Source organism: Gadus macrocephalus, chromosome 22, assembly GCF_031168955.1.
Source record: "Gadus macrocephalus chromosome 22, ASM3116895v1".
NCBI classification, from domain to species: Eukaryota; Metazoa; Chordata; class Actinopteri; order Gadiformes; family Gadidae; genus Gadus; species Gadus macrocephalus.
In genome coordinates, this window is record NC_082403.1 from 4,016,501 (window position 1) to 4,036,268 (window position 19,768).

The window sequence follows — 19,768 nt, forward strand, 5'->3', positions numbered from 1 at the left end:
TATTTGATGATTCAGGTATTTTTCAGCCAGGGATCAGTCAATAATGTGTGTAATTTGATCCCCCACTCTTAAACAATAAAGTAGAGAAATTATTTGATTTGTGAATCATAAGGTCTAAGTATCCAGTATCAGTAACAGGAAATGAACTGAAATAAAAATACTATATTTATCAGACGTAAACAATACATACACCAGATATGCTGAGTGTATATTTTCTATTTCTCATCATATAGATACTCAAAATGTACTATTTACCAAGCATATTGAAAATAGGACATGTAAGCAGCCCTCAGAAAAAATAGCGTCCCCTATGACATAAAAAAACGAGGGAAAATGCCACAACCAAATCTATCTGTAAGAATACCTACTCACCAAGACCGCTCGTGGGATATATTAATCACTTTATCAATTATTAATTCATAATGTATCATTTCCGCCTTTTCCATCGAACCACCGGCCGTTCCCCTTGCATAAATTATCCGCCACCAAAAACGTCATAAATATGGGCCGAACCAAGTCGACCCGCCAGCCAATAGGAACGCCTGACGCAGTCGAGTGACACATCGGCAGCGGGAGGGTTGCCCCAGCTGTCACAGAGCGCGAAACATTGAAAATTCTATTCAGTGGCTAACAGGCGGGAGGAAGGAACTAACCGTCCGGGGCTCATGCACTACTCTGAACGACAATTTATCAACACAAAGTAGCTATTTTTGTTTCATAGTCACTCTGACAACTTAGTTTGTCCGCTGCTGAGGTCCATGAAGTGTCTTCTCCGTCGTGCCAGGCTTTCGTTTACCCCAGCAGTGAGCCCGGATAGAGGCGGACAAAGATGAGCCTCGTCCACTCCTCGCAGGTGAGCGCATGCTAACATGCTAAGCCAAAAATGAGGTTATTTAGGCGAAATAAGTGAATATATCAGGTAGGAATGGGTTTGTGCATCGGTGTATTTGCCAAACTACTACATTTAGAGTTAGTTGGTGATGTTATGTTGGATGTCTCGTTGTGTTGAGGTCGGCGAGGAGGCCACAGCTACAGCTACAGCTGCACACACACAACCCCTATGTCCTGAGTTTACAGAGCTCTCTTGGTCGGTTTTAACTTTATTAACGAGTGATTTAAGCTCCGTACATGGATGGATGTGATCTACAGGGACGTTTTATCCTGGTTAATGATTGTTTTACAAGACTAATAGCAACTTGCTCGCTACAAGGTACTCGCTAGCTGAGTTTGCGCCTGCGCCGATTCATTGTGTGAAGTTGGCGCTACTAGAGCCACCATTTGGCCACCTTGCTAGACTTTCAACAAAGTGTTGAATACTACAACTACTCAAAACTTGACATTATTTAGTGAAACATTATTCTAGTAACCTGCCACAACGTTAAACTACGTGGTGTAACGCCACGCCACCTACATGTAAATCACAACAAAGTATGGTTTGACTCGTCAAAGTAGCCACAGCATCCGACATAACTGAAGGAAAGCCAGGATTACTTAGAATTTAATAAAATGGCCATTATGGTTAAGATCTTGCTTAAAACATTTCTGCCTCTGATATAATCAAAGCGTTTTCCATGAATCGTTGGTTGTCTCTACAGTTGCCGTCAAATGCCAAATTCATCCTAACCACTCAGTTAGCAATGAACATTTTATTTAGAAAAAGTATTGTCAACCATTGTTTGGTAGAACATTTTTTTCAAACTAACTGGTAACTTCAGAGGATCAACAAGTCTCATTTGGAGCCCTGGGCTAAAACTCTTGTAAGGGACATGGTGTGAAAGAGCTTAGTACTTCTAGTTAAATATTAACGGTCTGTTTTGATTTGTCCACCAGGCAGAAGTGGTATCTGCAGTGCTCCAGGCGCCTGGGGAAAGTGACTCAGACAGCGGGATGGGCTCTCCAGCCGAGGAGGTGTTGACCCTGATGAGCAGCAAAGGAGAACAATGTCAAGGTAAACCACAGGTCTAGGAAATATTGGATAAACCTCAGGGAAAGATGCTGCGGAGTTTGTTCCGGCTATTGTTACTATTTCGTAATTCATCCAAAAAAAGATGTTGTTCCCTGCTAAACAACTTGGTGTAAGTTTCTTTAGATGCATGTCATTAATGAGCACCAATGTGCGGTGCCAATGTTATGCATCTTGCTGAAGCATCCCGTCAGGTATTGAGGTTTTAACCCAGGACCTTCTGCCTTGCAGCCAAACACCCTAATCCATAGTCTATCCTGCCCTTGGTTTATAGATTACTTAACAAGGGGATATTTTTTTTAATGCATGGCACTTGATGCCCTTTGTGCAAATATAAACAATGGTGTGGCCAGATCATTCATTGTTATGTTACAATGTTAATTATGTGACACAACAAGCAGGTAGAGCTGAGTGTAAACGCTCAACGGCAGTCGGCAGGCATGTCCTATTGATACTCTAAAGTGCTTTGGTATTTCAACAACCCCCTCCTACCATTCTGCTATTCACCGGTGTCTTCTTCAAAACCGTGTACCCTAGTAAAGAAAGGCAGGCTCTGTAATTTAACGGCAAGGTGCCGCTGAATACCCATCGTCCATTTTGATGTTTTTCCAGATTCTGACGGTGATGGAGATGACGAGATCGTGGTTCACAGGAAACCCCGCTGTCACAAGGCCATCCGAGACAGTGACGAAGAAGAAGAGGAGGAGATGGAGACCAGTGTGAACTTGGCGGAGGCTCTGGTCCTGTCTGAGTCAGATGGCGAGCAGCACAAGGAAGAGGAGGCCGAGTCCCAGAACATCAAAGAGGAGAGCAAGAAGAAGAAAGGCAGGAGGATATCGCGTGCACCTGTCGACAGTGAGGAGAGCGACCTCGGGGAAGGAGGCGCCGAGAAGGAAATGTTGGCGGAGGTGAAGAAGGACGTGGGATCAAAGGAAGAGAAGCGAGAGAAGAGCAAAAGGCACAAGGAGAAGAGGGAGAAGCGCAATAAAGCCATGGAGAAGGTGAAGACGACGAAGAAGAACAAGAAGGAGAGGTTTCTTGAAGTGGAGGAGGTATTTGATTTCACTAGATCCTTTGGCCGGTTCTAACTTTATTTCTCTTGTCAGTTGTAAGGGATGAGTAATCCTGACAGTACAGTACAGGGTTAACAATCAGATTTTTGTTGGAGCATCTAAAAAAAAAAACTGTACGCCGCTACACACACACACAAGTGAGTTGAAGAGAGGGTCGTTTGTGGTAGCTCTGGTTATTCTGGAGGAACAACCACGGCAGGGTGTAATGCTTCACTAATTGTGCACCAGTTGTGATTTGAATTATGGCGGGAGTGTCACCATCGCCACCCAGTTTGTAACATTCGTCATGTTATAAATACCAGTGGCCCAGGGCCTTCACCGGTGGCCCATAGGCCCAATCACCATCGTGTTGCCTCATACGGCCACAGAAAGCGAATTAACCGATTTGTTAAAGGACACATTTCAATGTGCACCACACAATCGTCTCTCCTGCCAATCAAAGTTCTATCAACAACTCTCCCCTCTGAATCTGTTTCTTTTTCCCAGGATGCACCTCCCCCTGTCCCGTTGAATGACAGCGGTTGTCTCCTTGGAGACACGGACCTGTTTGACACCGGATTGGATGGAGACAGTGAGGAGGAATCTCTGGATGCCATCAGGGCAGCTGCTAAACACAAGTTCAAAAAACACCAGGTAACCGATGGGATATGATGCAACAGATGCATGTCAATATATCTCGGGAAGGTCTACTGCGTATGTCTCCCAGTACGGGGGTTCTTGGATACAATCAACAATTTCCACCTGCAGGCATATCTAACCCTCCCTGATCAATGATGACATGAATCTGTGTGAACTAAAGTAGCGTTTGATAAAATCATCTGCTAAATTACTAAATGGTAGAGGACAAAAGGGTAAATGTGTGATCCATTGAGATTATTATATTACCGTATGTTCTTTTTCACATTTTCCTTGTATTGATACATTTAATTTAGATGGGTTACTAAAAGGCTTACTATACTTTTGTGTGCACAAGAATCTTGGATGTTTAAACAGGAGGCGGATGCTGATGTATTCTTGTAGATATTTAGTTCACCGTGTCACGTGGCATCAGATTGATCTGCGTTAGGCCGTGTCAGTGAGCTGTGTGGTTTCTCTTTCAGGAACCCCTCTTCAACGCTGAAGGTGAGGGGGAGGAAGACGAGGAGGAAGAGCCGTCGGAGAAGCCCCAGCGTGTGGTATGTGACACTTTGCAGTGAGGGGGGGGGGGGTGGTTGGGTGGAGGCACCAACCCTCCCGTGTGAATCACATCATTTGATATGCGTCTGTGGTTGGCGACACCCAGCTTACAAAACCAGAGACAAAAGTATTCGAAATTCAAAGTGTCAAAAGGCCACAGCCAGAGGAGAGTTGCTGGTTCCAAGTCTCTAGCTCCATCCTGTATTGAAGTGCCCCCCTGGAGCCAAAAAAAACGGTTCAATCTTAACAGCTCCTTAAGAGCTGGCCGTGCATGTGTTGTGGATGTAAAGGCACTCGTATTAGCATTGTGCTAACCTTTCTTACTTTGATGCGGTCCCATGTGTTATTTGAATGCAGTGTGCTGTTAGCATTTGGCCAACCCTTCTCTGTTTTGGGTACTGTCCCATGTTTTGTTTGACGCAGTGTATTGTTAGCATTCTGCTTACCCTTCTCTGTGTTGGTAGGAGAGGAAGGCTGCCCGTGCTAGCAAGGAAGCTATGAAGCAGATCCACAGTGAGACTCAGAGGCTGGTCAGAGGTGAGTTTGATTTTTATCTAACTGTTGGGTCTGTCAAGAGACCTAGAAGTTTTAGTTCTTAGTGCACATTTTGTTGATGCAGTTCGAGTTAAAAAAACGTGCATGCATACAAAATAATTCAACATTACTTTTTATAATTCTTGGTGTTCCATGTACATTGTGTCAGGGATTTATAGATGACACATTTTGAATGCCACAGCATTTCCCATAATGAAATGCTAAGATTGATGATAGATCACGAAGGTGGGGGTTGTAATTTGGTAATCAATAAACAGATACTTTTGGGGATTTCCTTCTGATTGACACGATCAATATCTGTTAACCATGGCTCTTTAAATGGTCCTCCTCTGTGCTGTGGAGGGTCGATAACTCCCCCCTCACCCTGTGACGTGTTGCCCTGCCACCCACAGAGTCCTCCCTGGGTCTGCCCTACCACATCCCCCAGCCCAAGAGCATCAACGACTTCTTCAAGAGGAGAGCCCGACCCGAGGGGCAAGCCATGGCCCTGCTCAAGTAATCCAATCATTCAGCGTCTTTTTTTTATCCCTCATTAAAGGCACCCAGTGCAACTTTAGGTAAACATTCAATGAAAAATAAACATTCAATTTCTAGTCTTTTTTACACGTAGTAAGTTTCAATAACTCCATACCATTACATACCGACATTCAAGGAGCAAAGATGAGACGTCGTTGTGTGGTGAGAACTGATAGAAAATCGTAAACAACAACAATCGCCGGTGGGGAGAAGCCATTTTTCCATTGACTGGAAGCCTGCTTTATTTATTGTAGGTTACAAAAAATAAAGAAAATGGCGGCATTGTTGTTGTTATCGATTTTGTATCAGTTCTCACCACACAACGACGTCTCATCTTTGCTGCTTAAATGTCGGTATGTAATGGTATGGAGTTATTGAAACTTACTACGTGTAAAAAAGACTAGAAATTGAATGTTTATTTTTAAGCCTCGAAAGTTGCACTGGGTGCCTTTAAGACATGTCGACACAGAGTTCCTAGACACGTTATAAAAAGTTTAACATCATGGGGGGGGGGGGGGGGGGGGGGAAAGCATTTAAGAAAAAACATTGAGACGCGGTAAATTCCTAACTTGTTTTTTTTGTCGTTGTAATTAATAGCGGTACTTGATGTATGCAGGAATGTAGAGTTTCTTCTGTGGTAGTTTCTCTGGCAGCGTCAACTGAAATCATTCAATGGTGGTGTTGAATCTGTCAATGAAGTCTCCCATCGTGTGCCAGACTGATGAGGTTTAGCGTTCTTCTTTGGCTTGATTCAGGCTGGCTGTGTGAGGCGTAGTGGCTGTTACTGACGGTTCATGTTGTGCAATGTAAACCTGTGTGACCGCGGAAAGGTTATGGAAGATGTCCTGGGATGCACCTGGTCAAAACGAGCAGGAACGTATAACCATTTCATGAACCACACTCTAACCGTCCGTCGCTGTTTCTCGGTTAGATCTTCCAAGTATCAGAAGATGATATTGGAGGCGACCCCAGCCCCACCTCGTGTCCCGGCCAGCGAGCCACAGAACCCGTCCTCTGACCAGGACCCCCCCCCTGCTCTGGACCTGGGCTCCAGCCAGCTCCAGGCCCTACCTCATCCCGCCGCCACCTCCTCCCCGCAGCAGGAGGGCCTCAGCCAGGGACCCACCGAGGCACCATCCACCCTACCTCAGGACCAGGACCAGGACTCCGGGCCCATGCTCTTCCTCTCAGAGAGCCTCCAGGAGTCACCGACCACAGACAGCCAAGACCCAGAAGCTCTGCCTTCAGAGCTGGACGGGGCCGAGGGTGGACGCGGCGCTCAGACAGGGCCGCACCAGACCCCGGCCTCGCCTGGTCCTCAACCCCAGCGAGCAGAGGCTCTCCCTGGGGCCAATGAGCCGGCTATAGCGCCCCGGTCGGATGCGTGCGTGGGTGTTGGCGAGGGCGCTGGAGTCCTCTCAGCGTCTCAGGCGCCCGCCCTCAAGCTGAAGCCCAAGAAGGACAGGCTGGCTCGGCTGAGAGAGCTGGGGATGGACCCCCCTCCTGTCCCCAAACTGTGTGCGGACAATGGGCTGTTTGTGGACCTGGAGCCCCCTGCACCCAACCCTGGTAAGGAGACCCCGACTCACGGCCACGGATGCAGGGCTATGCTAATGCTGTAGCACAGCACTGGATATAATGAAGCTGTCGTTAAGGTTACAATTTGGCGAGCCTTGCAATATTTGTGATCAAATATTTATTTTATGATTTTTGGTCGCTTGGTGAAGGAATGCCTGAGCACTCCACATTGCTAAACACAGATCCATCATTTCTTTACTGTTATGTGCAGTTGACTCATACTTAAACAGTTTTATCAATATGCAGCGATCTTCACTTCAAACCAAATGGCTCTATGCATGGAGTTATTTATAACTTAGTGAGCCATCACTCGGAGCAGAAGCTTGGTCGGTTTGTATTATATTCCAGTCAAAGGCTGCATGGGGCAAGACTCCAAGACGCTGGAAAGATTCCCATTACCATAAAGACAAAATAGTTGGGTTAGGGGTACGTTTTTAATTCATCACTTGGAAGCGAAGCTTCCTGGAAGGCCTGACTCTTCACTGCAAAAGAAAACCAAACCCTAAGACCCTTTTGAATAGCAATGTAAGTGGGATACATTATCAGTGATGTGGACCGACCCTGATCCAAACTTGATAAACTCATGATGACCGGTCGCATGAATTGCGCTGTTACCGGCCATCGTCATCATGCAATACAATGCGCTTAAACTGTAAAGGGCTATTTGAGTTCATGTTATCATTATCCTACATTTTAAACATGCATGGTTACCGGCCAATAGGGGGGTTATCGAGTTAATGTCTTTCAAACGTTCATCTTTGTCACTGATATAGCCCCGCCTCTGAACGGCGGCAAAAAAATGTGCCGTGATTTTTTGTCGGTAGTGGGCGGCGACTAGCGCTTGTGAAAGTGTTTTCAACAAACCCGTGGTCCTCCTCCGTCAGGTGTGGAGGCCCTGAAGGAGCGCTACCTCCGCCACATGAAGCCTGTGCTGCGGCCGCAGGGCGAGAGCAGCGTGCAGCTCAACATCGTCCGCAAGGGCAGCGCCCCCTCTGGCCAGGAGGAGCTACAGGCCGAGTCCATCACCGTCACCATCAAGGAGGGGTCCGAGGAGCCCAAGGCGGCTAAACCCGGTAAGCAGAGCTAACCTGTTAGCTCGCTAACCGCTAACCTGTTAGCTCGCTAACCGCTAACCTGTTGGCTCGCTAACCGCTAACCTGTTAGCTCACTAACCGCTAACCTGTTAGCTCGCTAACCGCTAACCTGTTGGCTCGCTAACCGCTAACCTGTTGGCTCGCTAACCGCTAACCTGTTAGCTCGCTAACCGCTAACCTGTTGGCTCGCTAACCGCTAACCTGTTGGCTCGCTAACATGTAAGCTAACCGCTGCCACAGGCATAATGTCACGTGTTTTCTGTAGCTGTTTGGGACGGGAATCGGCAGGGACCTAACGGTACGATAGGTTTTTTTTGAGCAGCAATACGATATGTATTGTGTTTCTGTAAGTATCCATAGGTCGATAAATACAGTTGACCGCTAAGGATGCAATCAGAGAACTGTGTTGAGAAACGTAGATAGTGTCCACGGTGACAATGACGAAGATGTACAATTGTGATTGGTTAGAGTGATTTATTCTCAAGCTAACGACGTCGGAAAACTACCTTGGTGAAATAGAAAATGACTCATTTGTTTAACCACAAAACGGAAATTTTGGCGTTGGCTATGACCTGTAACCAAACCCATGAGCTGCTACTTAATTCTCCTCCCTGGTCCTTTACAAATGGTTGGCCGATCTCGACACACACTGAGGGTGTTTTTGAGTAATGTGGTTTCAGTGTTTCCCCCAGCACTGTATGGTTAAGGCATACGGCTTAACAATAGCCCCACCCCCCTGCTCGCTCCTTGACTAAGACGTTATCTTGGGACAACACTGGGTTTCACTTTCCACCTGTTGAGTAATTACATTAATTTTCCAGTGACTCGTTTAGCAACACTTTTCTTTGTCAGTGGGCAGAAGGGAATAGTGTAATGACTCCCAACGCTTCTATTGAGTAGCAACATGTTACTATGTTGAGTAGCAACATGTTACTATGTTGAGTACCAACATCTTTCTCTGTTGAGTAGCAGCAGATGTTGCTGTGGTAAGCACTCGCATGTTGCTGTGGTAAGCACTCGCATGTTGCTATTAAGAAGTAACATGTTACAGTAAGAAGCAGGCAGTAACATGTGACTCTTTGAAGCAGCTACATGTTCCTGTTATAAGGAGTAACATGTTGGTGCTCCCCCCCCCCCCACCCCCACTCTGCAGGAGAGAGGCTGAGCGGTCTGAAGCAGCGACTGCAGCAGGCCATGGCACTGCGCCGACAGGAAGAGAGGGTCCGCAAGGCCGCCCTCCATCGCCTTGACAACGAGGAGTGTGGAGAGGGAGACGAAGAGGAGGAGGAGGAAGAGGAGATGACTGACGACTCAGAGGCAGAGGTGAGTGTTGAGTGGGATCCTTTTCATAAGTTGAGGTTCAATGTACCATTATTATGATATTGACATTTACATTTATTATTTTTTGCGATATCCACCTCCTAAAATGGGAAGCGTAGAGGAAATACCATGTATGTAACAATGCATTGTTTTAATTCTTTGTTAGTTGGAAGGTTGCATTTCGGCTTTTTAACTAAAATTAAAAAAATCGAATAAATAATCTTGGTACAGAATGCTCAAGCTCAGATTGGTGTCAGCAATACGACAACATAAGATGGCAATTTATCGACGTACGTACATGCAGCCAAATGTAGGATACAACAGGGATCGAGGCATGGGAAGTCTTCCCATTTTAAAAAAACGGCCGCTGACAGCACTGGCAGAAAGTGATTGAGTGCGGATGTAACATAATCAAATGTCAATTACATTACCACGATAGCCTCAGTGTCAACGTTGGTTAGCTCCCCCATCCTTCGGTACGACCGCTACTCTCCCCAGTGTGTTCAACCACCTGTATCTCCCCAGGGTGTGGACGACCTGCTCGGAGGGGGAGGGGACGAGGACGAGGACGAGGATGATGGCAGCGTGGCTCCCAGCATCAGAAGCCCGTCGCCCGCGGCGTTCAAGCCCTCTTCCTCCATCAGGGAGCTCATGAATGGAGACGGGTCCCTCATGCTGTTCGCTGGCAACTCCTGCTCTCGCATGTACGTCCCACTCTGTCTGGGCTTTGATCTCGCCAAGAGGCGTGGGTTTATAGAAAGGGATTCAACACGACTCGAGGACGAAAGTCAGAAATTCGCAAAGAGTTGACCAGTATTTACTTAACCAAACAAAACTTGTAATGGTTTTACAACGCACTAGTCAACTAGTCCGTTAAGATGCATCTGCATGGATAGGTTTGTCTTTAACTGATGTTTCAAGAGCCTTGAATCGTTTTTTACATAAATGGAAGTTGTGTGACAGCTGTGTAACCTTGTATAGGATGTGTGTTTGTGTAGCAGATGGTATTTAATTTCCATGTAAGCTGGAATACGGTACTGAAGACCGATTGGTTGTCTTGTTTTGATTTGATCCAGGGACGGGGTCAGGAAGACGGCTCCTTCAGGCCCAGACGGCGATGCTAAAATGGGTCAGTACATCTCATCCGGAGAGTCATAACTTCCATCCCTTAATGTTGTTGTTTTCTCTGTCACGACAACAATTAGTTCAATGGATTTTAGTTTTTATTCCCTCGTTAAGAGTTTTTGTCTTTCACCGTCCGACATGTTTTCAGCTCAGTCTGTGTCTGGCTAATTAAAACAAGGGGCCCATTCTTCAGCAGTCCCTGGAGAGCTGTGATTCAGTTCTGAAGTCTAATGAATCCCATGTGTCTTGTTTTGTATTCCCTCCCTCTCTCTCTGCATCAGAAGAGGAGGACTCTCTATCCCTGGCCAAGGACAACAGTCACAACAGCAGCTTCGAGCTGCTGGGCTCCATGATCCCCTCCTACCAGCCTGTCAGTCACCAGCGTTCCACAGGAAGGGGCGGGGTCAACTCCGCCCTCTTCCGCTCCCCCTCTCCCTGCTTCTTCAGGCCCAACTTCCTAGGCTCCGCCTCCAAGGTAAGGCCAGCGATGAGCCGGGCATCGGCACTGCCAGGGTTGGGGGTCCGATTCCCAACAGGGTCGAACCAAGCTAGGAATGTATGCTCAGGGTATTGTAGGAAGTATTAGATGGCTTGCCTTGTATATATTTTTATGTTGAAGTTGTGCTAGTGGTTATTGTGGCTGACTCCCCTGCAAAAAGGTTCTGGGTTCGATCCCCAATGTGCGACGAGCTGATCCTTAATGACATCCAGCTGCAGTAATGTCTTCTAGAGCCGATATTAGGCATTTTCCATATTTAAAAAGAAATATATTTATTTATTTATTTTGGTTATGTTTTTATTCAAAGGACTTTGGGTTTCATATCTTAAGTTTGTATTTTTATACATTTTATTTATCAGGACTTTAATAATTTTTGATTTAGACTTTTCTGTCGTGACAATGAAACAATAAAATGTTTATTTTTAAACTGCATTACCTTATTATTTTAGTGAGGACTCATAAATAACTACAAAGAAAGAATGTTAGGGAAATCTGTTTACGTGCTTTGTTACGTGTTTCTGGAATTTATTTTTTAAATGCATATCGGAATATCGGATTTTTAAATCACCAAATATTTGTATCGTATCGGTCGGGCTCTAATGTCTTCATACGGGGGCATCCACCTAAACGCGTCCACGTTCCCCGACAGAGCTCAGGGAAGATGTCGGAGCCGTCCCTCTCGCTGCCCGTGGAGGACTCCCAGGACCTGTACGCCCCCTCCTCCCCCGGGGGGGACTCCGGGCCCCTGGGGGCCCCGCGGGGCCGCTTCAGCCTGGAGGACGACACCCACTCCCAGCTCCTGGACGCCGACGGCTACCTGAACGTGGGGCCCCGTACGGGGGGGCCCGCGCACCACAAGAGGCAGCTGATCCTGGACAGCCTGGACGAGAACGCCATGGATGCCAACATGGGCGAGCTGCTGGGGCTCTGCTCCGGGGCCTTCACTGGGGGGCGAGGGGGTGGTGGTAGTGGTGGAGGGATGGAGGGCAGCGCCGGCTCCACCAGGGACAGCCGAGGTGGGGGGCAGAGCCAGGAGGATGAGCTACTGGGGCTGTGCTCCGGGGCCTTCCCCTCAACACAGGCTCAGGGGGGGGAGGAGGATGGAGAGGCAGAGCTGGAAACCATGGACCAGCTGATGGGCTTCGGGTCTAGGAAGTTCCCTGATCAAGGTGAGGAAGGCTGGACTCTTCTAGGACTTGTGGGTGCTTGAATAATTCTTCCTAATTCAATTGGCGATTGTGCGAGTCTTACGTTCTCTAATGTAGTTAACAAGTCATAGTATGCTTACAACTAAAGTTTGTTTAGTTAGTCCAATGTTTTACCCCTGCTTGAAGATGGATTGTTTTGGTGCATCTAAATATTAATCTTTGTGTTCACCTCTTCCCACGTCGTTCAGAGGACTCTATGCCGTCTCTGCCCAGTCCCAAGATGCATTCAGCATCTGACAGCAGGTATTTACCGTACACACATTGCTGTTGCCTTTCTTTACTCCTTATTCAATTGGTTATATTTCTTACGAGTGTGTTTTGTCACTACATTAACAGTACTTTGAGGTGAACGTTATTGATTCCACTGTCTTAATGTGTCACAATGGGATGAATCTCCCCCCTTCAGTAAGAAGAAGCCTGTAGTGGAAGAAGAAGAAGAGGAGGAGGATGAGGAAGACTGTGAATTCAGACTCCTCTCTGATGTTGGCAGCCAGAGTGAAGATGTGAGTCACCCACGATTCAATGTGATATGTTTACTTCGATTAGAATCCAGTCAACTGGAATTAAAAGCCCTTAATGTTCACATATTTATTAATCTTATTCTTCATATTAATATTAAGAAAGTTTATTTTTAGAGCAGTGTTTTTTCTCAGTTATTTGTCTTTGTGCTGTTGGTTGCCTCTGGGGTTTCGTTTCCATCGGTTACGCAACAACGAGTGGACCTCGTCTTAAGTTGTTGTGCTGCGTCTTTCCAGGAGGACGGAGATGAAGACAAAGAGGACGACGGTGAGGAGGAGGATAAGGAGGTGGAGGAGGAAGAGATGCAGGCTCTGTTTCCGTCTAATCGGGAGGAGCCGAGGAAGAAGAAGAAGAAGAAAATGTAAGTCGAGGCGGAGTGGTTGGAAGTTTGAATTCCTCCTCAACTCCCTTAATGCAAGTTTTTTTTTTTAGTTTTTTTCCTTGTTGGTTCAATTTCACTCTTGATAAGCAACATATCACCCGGTAGAGGCATGTTATTGACGTGTCGTAGCGTTATGAAGCTGTCGTGGTTGGCCCGCCGACCTTTGACCCGTCGCAAGACTGCCATAGTCCAGAGGGACTCGAATTCTGTTGAACTCTACAGAAAGAAATAGTGCTTGGCATCTTAACCTAGCTATATTTGTTGCGTACGGGGAACGGGTTAACCTAGGGATTGTTAGTGCTTGGCCCTTGTTTCTATGAACGTCCGTGCTGTACAGAGATATATTACTGTTTCTCTTCCTCTTGACCAATGTACTTATTGTTCACCCTCGTTCACCCCGCCCCCTCTTTGGCCCAGGCGCCTGGCCCAGTACGTGGACTCGGAGGCCGAGCTGTCGGGGAGCGACGTGGGCAGCGAGGACGAGGACGGCGGCGGGGACAGCGAGTACGAAGAGGACGAGCTGCTGGACGAGCTGCCCTCCGACGAAGAGCTGCAGGACCAGGTCAACAAGATCCACATGTGAGTACGGGCGGTGGGACCCCGTGTTGAGGACCTGGTCCACGTGTCGGACCGGGATCACCCGTCTGTGTTCGGCTGCTCTAGGCAAACAAATCAAGTCCTGCGTCCGAGATGTAGACCGCAGATCCGTTTTCTTTTTCTTTTTTAATAATTCTGCACAATCATTTTTTAAGTGTTCAAATAAATGTGATAATTAAGTCCAGTGTGATCCCCAAAAAGTATAGAAACGCCCTTGTTTTAAAACTTTACAGCTTATATATTGTTTTTATTTTAGTATTTCAAATGTCACTTTTCCCCAATTGAAACCCCCCCCCCCCCAATTGGACCACCATGTCTAGTTGTTGGGTTGCCCTGGTAACCCGGTCCCCCTCGCCCCCCTCCAACAGGAAGCAGGTGATGGACGACGACAAGCGGCGGCTCCGTCTGTACCAGGAGCGCTACCTGGCGGACGGGGACCTGCACTCCGACGGGCCCGGGCGGGAACGCCGCTTCCGCTGGAAGAACGCCGGTATGACGCGCTGCTCTGATGGGGCCTAAAAAAAAAAAATTGTTTGGTTCCGGTTTCCGACCGACCCGGTCAATTTATGTGCGACCCAAATTATTTTATGAGCTTTAAATAAAAAAATAAAAAATATTCGTGTTTTTTTTATGCAAACTATAATTACGTTTTTGTACAGCTCCTCTTCATTCTATACAAGGATGAGCGAATTTTCTTGTTTTTAAATGAAAACAACCTACCTATCATTCGCTGCCGCTGGAAAAAATAAAATAAATTCCCTACCTACCCATGACCTCAACTGACAACCAACAGGAACCAAACTTTTTTTTTTTTTAGGCCTGGTTTCACTGGTCAGCGCGGAGACGTGCAGGAGATGCTATGGTTTCATCCTGGGTGACTTTGTTACAGGGGTGATGTCATGGCCTTTATTACGCCCTCGTACTCTGCTCTTGGAGTATCACGCTTTCGCATTTAGTAGTTTAGAAAACAATCCGTCGGGTGTTTTTAACATAAAAAGAAACTAGGTGTAAGAGAAAAAGGATCTCGTAAGAATCGTGGTTCCTAATTCCTTTCTTCTACGACTAAATCGATCGCGGGTTCCAAGAATCCTTTACTTTAGGCCTTTAGTGTTAACTCCATCAGTTTCATTGGAAACCTTTTTCAAACGTTGAGTCGACTCATGGCGCCCACGAAGCTAAACAGAACGGTGAGATGTTGGAACGATCAGCCCCTCTCACCGAGACCTCCCAGACGGACACGGTGGTGGGCTCCAGCATGGAGTTGGACCAGGGGTTCGTCCACGGGCCGAGAGCTCCTTCTCTAAGCACACGTCTGGTTCTCTCTGCTCCCCAACAGACGACGGCTTCGACCTGGACCGGATGGGCGGAGACGGGGAGGAAGAGGAGGAGGATGAAGACGTGGACCTGTCTGAGTTGCAGCGCAGGAAGGAGCGACTGGAGAGGGACCAGTGGCTCAGAGAGCAGGTGTGTGTGTGTGTTGCGTCTCAGTGAAGCCCCACTGTTGCATATATTAATTCAGTCTTTTGTTGCAATGTAAGCATTTTCTATCGTCCTCTGATGATTGGTTACCCCGACGCTAATGCATCCATGTAGCCGTAGCATGTGGTTGGAACACAGACTGTTAACATTCTTGTGGATGTAGCGTGATGCTACTGCATGCATGTTGCTGTAGCATGATGCTAACACATCCATGCGGTTTTAGAATGATGCTAATGCCTGCATGTGGCTGTAGCACGATGCTAACACACACATGTGGATGCAGCATGATGCTAACACACACATGTGGCTGTAGCATGATGCTAACGCACACATGTGGCTGTAGCATGATGCTAATGCATCCATGCGGTTTTAGCATGACACTAATGCCTGCATGTGGCTGTAGCATGATGCTAAATGCATACTTATGGCTGTAGCTTGATGCTAACACAGGCATGTGGCTGTAGCATGGCTGTAGCCGTAGCATGGCATTAATGCATACGCGTAGCCATGGCAGGCAAGCAGTGACGGAAGGATGCCACTGCCAGCACATCCATGTGGCTGTAGCATCATGCTAACCCGTCCGTGCAGCTGTGGGACGATGCTAACACAGCCGTGTGCGTAGCCGTAGCATGGAGCGCTGACGATGTGCATTAACCCGCCGCGGCTGTGGTCAGTCTGAGCAGAAGGGCCAGAAGGGCGCCTCGGTGCGGGACGCTGAGGAGGAGGAGGAGGAGGAGGAGGAGGAGGACCTGGGGGAGGAGGACAGTCAGTTCATGAAGCTGGCCAAGAAGGTCACCGCCAAGACGCTGCAGAGGAAAGGTCAGTACCGCTTAATCCCCCTCCGATCGGTCCGCTCCCTCACCGGCTCGTTTGCATATTTATCGTCATTTGATTGGCGTGGAGATCCGGGGTGGGGTCTACCGGGAAGGGGCAGATGTCCGAGTCCTCGGTACCGATGCCTTCATCCCCTACTGATCTTGGATTAGTGCTTCAGATTGCTTGGATGACGAGTGCTTCATGAGTGAAGTTCATTATCATGAGTCGTGTTTTATTTTATACATGGGAGTCGACCCCTTTTACCATTGACTTTAATTTAGTCAAAAGGTTAATTACCTTTTTCTTGATGGAAATTATAAGAAAAAAATATCCATTCACGATCTAGTCCATTCTTGGAAAATAGAGAAATGTTTGACGTATATGCATAGAGGTGCTTCCATTATCTGTATTCTTTTTTTCTTGCTTTCTCCTCCAAATGTTTTCTAACCGTGTATTAATCCATGATCGATCTCTCTCTCTCTCTCTCTCTCCAGAAACGCCCGTGGTATCTGCCGTGGAGAACAAGACCTCGTCTTGTATGAACCCTTTCCAGAAACCCTCCCAGCCTGGCCAGGTGAGAGACCCCCCTAACAGTCACTATGTAGTAAAAAGAAAAAGGATCGATTCTTCGATGCATCGCGATTCTATCTAGAACGATTCCATCTTTCAGTAATTTTACAATTATTTAATTTATCTTCAGTGTGTATTGGCCAATCTGATTTGTCTTGACACGATTGCGATTCAGACTACGCATAGCATGCACGCAAACTCACAGCCAGCCACAAGAACTCCTTCTAATTCAAGAGCAGCTTTTTCTTTAATGAAATAGAAAAGAAAGTAAAGAAAATAAAACGGAACCCTATTTTTTACATACTTCCATATTGTTTTGCAATGCAAGCTGTATTAATTCTTGCATTGTTCATAGAAAGTCATATTTGTGACAAAAGCTTTTTCTCTAATAAAATAATAGATAAGTTAATTCATCTGTTGATGTCTTTAATGATCATCACAAAAGTAGGAAGTGATTAGCAAACTCTGAGTAGCAAACTCAAATCACGAATAGAAATGTACACATTTTTGTTGCATCGATAATCGTTTTAGAGTCGAATCGTTGACCTCCATAATCGAACCGTGAGGTGCCGAGAGATTCCCAGCCCTACCATGTAGCGCTGCACATAACCCGTATCCGCCCCATCTATAGCCAACGGCCATCGATGGGGGTTTCCTAAAAGTTTACTAAAACCACAACCTGTAACTGCTGGCCCAATGAGTGTGAATCGCACCAATGAAATCAAAGACAGACTCTGAGAGGATCTGGTCCAGCCTCTCCTGGCTCTGACCCGACCTGGTCCTCTCTGTCCTCTCTGTCCTCTCTGACCCTTTGACCCCTGTGGCCCCCCCCCTCCCGCAGGTGAGGCGAGGCTCCCTGCTGAGCCAGCCCCGCTCGGTGCTCCAGAAGCTGGCCTCCATCTCCGACGGGAACCCCCTGGCCCCCCGCAGCACCCGGGGCTTCCTCTTCCAGACCCTGTCCCCCGAGAAGGACTCCTCCAGCGCCCCCAAGAAACAGGTGAGGTGGAACCCTCACACGTTGGTGTAATGGGGACGGGTGTAATGTTGAGGACGTGACACTAGGGGGCGACAAAGCCCAACAAACCCAACGGACGCTCCAATAACGGCTGTGAACTGCCCTATGAAGTACTGTAACAGAGCGACCTTTTTCTGTGCCAGTCTCAATGAAACCTGTCACTACTGTCAATCAAAATGGATGCAGACATATGTCATTCATTTGTAAACTAAATGACAGCAGTTGATGTAGCCTGATAGTTCAATTAAAGGATTTCAGTTTTTCTGGTCTGCGATTACTGGTAATGACATTTCCATAGGTTTTGCTATTGCTCTGCAAAACCTTTACGCTATAGAAAAATATTTTAATATATCTTAGGAATTGCGTTTCATCATTCTAGTCTCGGGAATGATGAAAAGCAATCCTAATCATATTTGTCAAAAAGAAGGTTTTGTCCATAGTGTATAGGTTTTGCATAGCGATAGCAGAACCAATGTAACTACCCTGATCATGTGGTGTAGAACGGCCTCAGCCTCCAGCACCACCATACTGACGCCCACCTGGAGATGATCCAACGCCTATCTGACAGCAGTGTTTTTCCGGGGGTGTTCTCCAGGTGAAGCGGGGGCCCACAGAGACCACTAACCCAGCCTCCAAGAGGGTGTGCCGACCCGGCCAGCCCGCGGCCCCCAACTCGTCCTCCGGGGCCCCGCGGAGCATCTTCAACTTCCTGGAGCGCTGAGAACCCCGCAACCGTAAACCATCTTCTCCCAGTCTGGACCTGCCGCCACTGGGTTGGGGTCTAGGCTTCTGATTGGCTGCTAGCAGCTAGCTGCTGATTGGCTTCTAGCGGCTGAATGCTAGCGGCTAACTGCTAGCTTTCAATTGCGCAACGTCATCATCATACACATGATGTGAGGCTTAATTATAACGAACCACCACCACTACATGGACTCCTGGGTGAGGGTGGAGATGGGGAGGGAGAGAGGGTAGGTAGAGGGGAGCCGGTCTGCAAGCTGGTGGTCTTGCTTGGGGATTTGCCAGATGAGGGGTTATTTTCAGAAATTGTTCAACTTGGAGCACAATTTGTCCCGCTATAATTTTTTTGGAGTTTTTATAGCATCTGCAGGAATTTCCTCATTCGTCTCGGGACTCTAAAGTGTTGTGTTTACTTCTGTGTTGCCGGGAGACGGACATCAGAATCACGAACAAATACAACTCTTTGTACCGCACTCCTCAGCAGATTACTGACGGCCGTTAAGATTACACGAGCAACGGGAAAAACAAAGTTCCTACTTATCTCGCAGACAACAAACTAGCTCTATTTAAAGTGTGTGTGTGTGTGTGTGTGTGTGTGTGTGTGTGTGTGTGTGTGTGTGTGTGTGTGTGTGTGTGTGTGTGTGTGTGTGTGTGTGTGTGTGTGTGTGTGTGTGTGTGTGTTAGAGTCAACGGGGCCATTCAGAATGGAACCCGGATTAATTGTTTTTTTAAAAATGTATAAAGGCCTTTCGTAACTTTTGTGTATGATTTTTCTAATATCCTGGAGCATGTAAGATTTTATGTAATTGTTTTACGATGTAAATAAAAGGTGTATTTTAAGAAAGAGGACATTTGTTTTGCTTTGGTCTACAGATAAGAGGGGAAACTAATTCACAGACAAACAAGTGATTGTTTTTGCTCTTAAGGGGTTACTAAAGCTTTTATAAAGGGTCGTTAATCAAATGACATCGCTAGAGATTCACTTACTGGCACGTCCAGACTGTTTCCCGCAGAAGGACCATAGTGCTTCATCCAAAACGGAAGTATAGACAATTGCTTCAACTAGATGCTAGGCAGTATATTGGATATATATATAATTAATAATTCATTGACTATTGAAAATATCGATGCAGAATAATGGAACATAACATTCCTGTAGTCAGTAAGGCACGGCCAGAATGGATCAATCAATGAACAAGACGTGATACGATAAAACGAGAAACTACAAAATGTAAATTACTGAATTCGACAACGAAAAAAATAAACATTTAATGTCTTTCCATTATTGTGGCGACTATTACATTAGTCCCATGTCCAGTCTTCAGAGATGTACAGCAGCACATTCTCATGATTTGCCTGCACTTGTAAGTCACTTTGGATGAAATTGGCGCTAAATGTTCACCTAATTGCCCGACATTACGATCGTCGACGACGTCTCGTCTCCTCGGGAACCGTCTCAGAACCTCTCCGAGCGGACATCTCCGGAGTTCGCCCCTCACTCCATCCTGGTCGAAACTTAATTGCAGTTTAGAGGCTAATGAATTG

At 46.8% G+C, this 19,768-nt stretch overlaps 1 protein-coding gene across 2 annotated transcripts; it reads left to right on the plus strand.

Annotated features, from left to right (window-relative positions):
* Positions 1–561: 561 nt before the first annotated feature.
* On the plus strand, positions 562–18,909 carry LOC132451101 (claspin). 2 transcript variants are annotated; one of them, XM_060043394.1, is made up of 24 exons: positions 562–853; positions 1,831–1,948; positions 2,576–3,015; positions 3,523–3,669; positions 4,137–4,211; positions 4,677–4,749; positions 5,160–5,262; positions 6,215–6,852; positions 7,746–7,934; positions 9,109–9,278; positions 9,801–9,979; positions 10,352–10,404; positions 10,685–10,875; positions 11,549–12,068; positions 12,296–12,350; positions 12,514–12,610; positions 12,863–12,987; positions 13,426–13,587; positions 13,974–14,095; positions 14,942–15,069; positions 15,759–15,903; positions 16,395–16,474; positions 17,312–17,467; positions 18,081–18,909. In XM_060043394.1, the coding sequence occupies exons 1-24, from the start codon at positions 830–832 to the stop codon at positions 18,204–18,206; spliced, it is 4,116 nt and encodes a 1,371-aa protein (XP_059899377.1). In that variant the 5' UTR covers positions 562–829; the 3' UTR covers positions 18,207–18,909. The 2 variants fall into 2 exon arrangements, with proteins under 2 accessions (XP_059899377.1, XP_059899376.1); XM_060043393.1 differs by having other exon boundaries at positions 563–853; positions 10,682–10,875.
* The last annotated feature ends 859 nt before the right edge of the window (positions 18,910–19,768 follow it).